Source organism: Haliotis rubra, unplaced genomic scaffold (assembly GCF_003918875.1).
Source record: "Haliotis rubra isolate DU_JTF1 unplaced genomic scaffold, ASM391887v1 Scf439, whole genome shotgun sequence".
Lineage (NCBI taxonomy): Eukaryota > Metazoa > Mollusca > Gastropoda > Lepetellida > Haliotidae > Haliotis > Haliotis rubra.
In genome coordinates, this window is record NW_025767123.1 from 908,115 (window position 1) to 912,481 (window position 4,367).

At 42.1% G+C, this 4,367-nt stretch overlaps 1 protein-coding gene across 1 annotated transcript; it reads right to left on the minus strand.

Moving 5' to 3' along the window:
* Positions 1–1,756: 1,756 nt before the first annotated feature.
* LOC124289293 (ryncolin-1-like) lies at positions 1,757–3,860 on the minus strand. Its single transcript, XM_046725904.1, has 3 exons — positions 3,663–3,860; positions 3,143–3,239; positions 1,757–2,391 (listed from the first exon to the last, which is right to left on the minus strand). The coding sequence occupies exons 1-3, from the start codon at positions 3,858–3,860 to the stop codon at positions 1,757–1,759; spliced, it is 930 nt and encodes a 309-aa protein (XP_046581860.1).
* Positions 3,861–4,367: the final 507 nt, after the last annotated feature.

A 4,367-nucleotide genomic window follows, 5' to 3' on the forward strand; every position in this document is an offset into this window, starting at 1 on the left:
GCCTAGTAATCCGTTCCTTTGTCACGTTAACTGTTTTGTTCAGGGAAAAGCCTATTTTGATGTCATATTTTCTCGAGGGAATGTCTCAAGATATAAAGGTCAACGAAACCGGATTGTCACGATCCACAGTCTGCCGAGTAAGGTGGGCCTAAAAGGCATGAATGGATTTAAAGCGACGAGACCAGGTGTTTGTCAAATTGGGAAAGCATGTTTTGCTCCAGTCACAAGTTTCGATATAATTATGTGTTTGTTGCCTAAGGCCGTACAGCAGTACTTCTGTGGGTACCTGGATGGATGGGTTCACATACACAGACACATAGAATAGGTGTGACGATCGACACATCCGAACCTATCACTTACGTATCAATTTTCTAACGGTGTCGCCCGGTGTCGACGAATCGTGTGGCGACACACCCAAATGGCCCTTTCATAATACTCAGTAGCTCGCTGGTATTCATCTTGAATCAAGTCGAACACAATATCGGAGGTATTATTGGTGTAAATAACTTAGTTTTAATTGACTTCAGTGGTGGACTGTTCTTTGTTTAAATTCTCCTTGAGACACGATAAGTGACCTGTCGGTTGTCCTTGACGTTTCAGTTAGTACAGAACAATTGCTGCTTTTGTTGGTAACCTTTATTATTCGTTTATTAAACAATTTCTAACAGAATGTCCCGTTACATTACAGTTTGGTTTGATACAACTTATAGTTGCTTAATCCGTGAAGATCCAGGTTAGAATTGGTCTTCAGCAACCCATGCTTGTCGTAAGACGACAAACGGGATCGGGTTGTCAGATCGGACTTGGTCAACGTATCCCAATTGTGTACTCGCTGACTGTTGATTACAGACTGTCAACGTGATCCGAGTGCAATTGTGTAGATCGATGCTCAAGGCTGTTGATTATTTACAGACTGCCGTCATATAGCTGGAATATTGCCGAGTGCGGCGTTAAACAACAAGCAAACCAAACAGTGTCATAAAGTAAAGTTCCATTTGGTGGTAAGAAAAGATCTTCTGTCTCGAGATGTTATATGGGTAATATACAATAAAATTAGCTTTCGAAAATAGTGGGAGTTTGGGACCGACTAGTTTATATTCCAGAGAGGGGCAAGTGTCGACAATATGTGTTCGGATCTGCACGGTGGCACCTGCACTTTTAAACGACAAAATAAGAAACTTGCAAGTCTTCCGGGCAATTTCATTTCTTATAGAACAGGAGCACAAAAATCTTTTCAATTTACTTCTGGAGAATATTTTCGGAAAATTCAGCAGCGTATTAGTGGTGAATGGGTCTTGATATTTGTTTGTTAATAGACAGTGCATCGCATAGTCGGATCAAGAAATTTTCAAAGCAGTGTGTGTGTGTGTGTCTTTTCAGGGTTTTTTACTGCGTATGTATGGTAAACATACTTTAAATGTATTCAAACTGGCAATTTACATGATCACATTAGCATGTGTGATGAATGTTATGAGCATGTGAATGTGACGTGTATGTGTGGTGAATGTTAAGGGCATGTGTGGTGAATGTAATGAGCATGTGAATGTTACGTGTATGTGTGGTGAATGTTAAGGGCATGTGTGGTGAATGTTATGAGCATGTGAATGTTACGTGTATGTGTGGTGAATGTTAAGGGCATGTGTGGTGATTGTTATGAGCATGTATGGTGAATGTTAAGTGCATGTGTCGTGAATATTAAGTGCAAGTATCGTCCATGTACAATCATTGTCTTCTGATGTTTCAGGGAGTCACTCTATTAGGCGGGACCTATTAACATATAAATACTTTTGCATTCGTGAGACATGCCATCAGCAAGAGGCCAGTAAATGTCACGTTGGTGATGAGGATTCGTCTGACAGACATCCAACCTGTTCCACCAGGCTCCACGATGCCACTCGGCGCACGGGTTGACTGAGTTGTTGCAGTGATCCTTGGCACAGAAGTGACTCCCATCCAGGGTTGTAGCTGGGTCCCCTAGGTTGAAGCGGTCTCCGAAAACGCCATCCCCGGTAAACCCCGACACCGACAGCCGATACTCCGAGGCCTCGTCACCCACGGAGAAGGCGTTGTAAGACACTTGTCCGGGACTGGTATCAAATCTCTTCAGTAACATGTACAGCGAGTAAGCTTTGACGCTAGTCAGAGCATACACCTTCTCCAGACCCAGCCACATGTAACAGTTGGAGTGGGTGAAACCAGACTTGTAGTCGGTCCAGGGAACGTCGAGGTACGTCACGGGCGCAGCCTCACAGCCACTGATGGTTTTGTCCCTGAACATGATCATAGTAGTGACGCCTTGACATTCCAAGTCAAACGGTTGTGCGGAGTTGGTCGGCCAGACAGTGTAGGTGCCAGTAGAATTACCAACGTACTGGGAAACGTCTGTACAGTCTGAAACAGTGACATGATGACTGTCAGACACAGGTCAGTGATGGACAATGATTAACAAGAGCAATGAAGGAATCAACCAAGACCATCAATGTGTTAGTGACGTGACTGACCTAGATGCATGTACAGTGACAACCTGAGAGTCGAAACCCACCGTCACAGGTTTCCTTCATGCCAAATGGACGCAGTTTCTATCTGGCGTTACTGAACGAAAGTGATATTCTTAACATGAACTCTTTCATCTTAGGCTTCGTTGAGGAGATCGTCATATAAAGTTTGGCATGAAATGCATGTGGACCCGTTTTTTTGTAAATATCTCTTCATCCAAAGACCCAATCGATCTCAAACTGTGCAAGTGGATGTTTTGTCAGACAACCTAATCACATGGGTCAGGGTCATCAGAGATGTCATTCACCGGCTATTTGCTAGAAATGAACACCTCTTCATACCTGTCACGTGCATAGCTGACCTACATTGACGAACGTTGACCTTTATGACCCACCACTGCCGCTGTTACAGGTCATTGGCTCCCTCCCTCTGCAAGTCGTCTGCGTTCTGCTGTTTATTTTGTTGACAGTTACATAGACAGATTCTTTAATACAAATGCATAAAATCGGTGATTTACAATGTGATTAGGTTGTCTGACAAAACATCCACTTGCACAGTTTGAGATCGATTGGGTCATTGGATGAAGAGATATTTACAAAAAACGGGTCCACATGCATTTCATGCCAAACTATAACTGAAGATTTACCTTCTATCCTGGTCTCACAGATCCCTCCTGTAAAGACAGGCAGACAGACACAGGCAGCAGCATCAAGGGTGCCTCCATTCTGGCATGATGTCGAGGTCTAAAACAAAACAGGTGTTCAATGTAATTAAAAATATAAAATATAAAATAAAAAAGGAAAGCCTAACTGGAGTTAAGCTCAGAAGTTGTCTCATCAAGGTTAGGACACAAAATGCATGACTTTTTATTGTAGACATGTAGCAGAAATTTCAAAATCTGGCACATCAGTGACAAAAGATGATCTCCGATGCAATTCCTTATTTTGACTTTTACCAAACAGTCCCGATATTGTTCATGTCAATAATTGACTTGCCTATGTTTATGACACTGGTGGGGCAGGATACGCTAAGACCTGGTATCATCACTGTTTTAATGCTGATTCATAATACATTCTCAAGACACAGATAGAATTGTACAATGGATTTCTTTTAGATGTGGAAAGGTGTCGCTCATATGCTTTGAATATATTCAAATTTGAACTCACCTGACTGGAAGTGGGGAACTCTGTGAAAACCTTACAGGTAAGGTCGGGAACACTGACTGGAACGACACGCTGCTCCATTGTCAAGACGGAGCATTTGTTGTCGTCGTTGCAGTAGATGAGACCGGTGCAGTTGGTGACACCGTTGCAGGTGTTGGCACATTCGAGAGCCGAGGTTGTCTCTACATAGTCGAAGACCATTGTTGCATCAATATTTGTCTGTTCTTCCTTGTAAAACCGCTGTGCGGAACACTGAGGTGAGCAGTTGACATTCACTGCTGTATAAACAGTTACAAGCAAGAGTTGAAAACAAGTCATATTTTGATTGCAGTGTAAGAAGAAGTTTCAAGATCAGCTCCAACAAACGTACCACTGTGATATGTGTGACAAATCACCTGACTGTTTCCCTGGCTGTCTGTGTTTGACTTTAACTATAACTGTGTTTGAGCATTACCATGACTACATGATATATCTGTCTCCATAAAATGAAAGTCTCCTTTTGTCTGACAGCATGTCATGCGGTCCTTTCACTGAGAACAGAATATACCACGCAATACTCAATTAAACGTGGTGATTTTTAATTCTGCCCAGTTGCATTATCTCAAAGAAGAACAAAACTAAGATCAGATAATGATATTTAATTAAAGATATAGATTTTATTCATTTTATATTATTTGTTTTTGTATACGCTGAGCATATTGACACTTC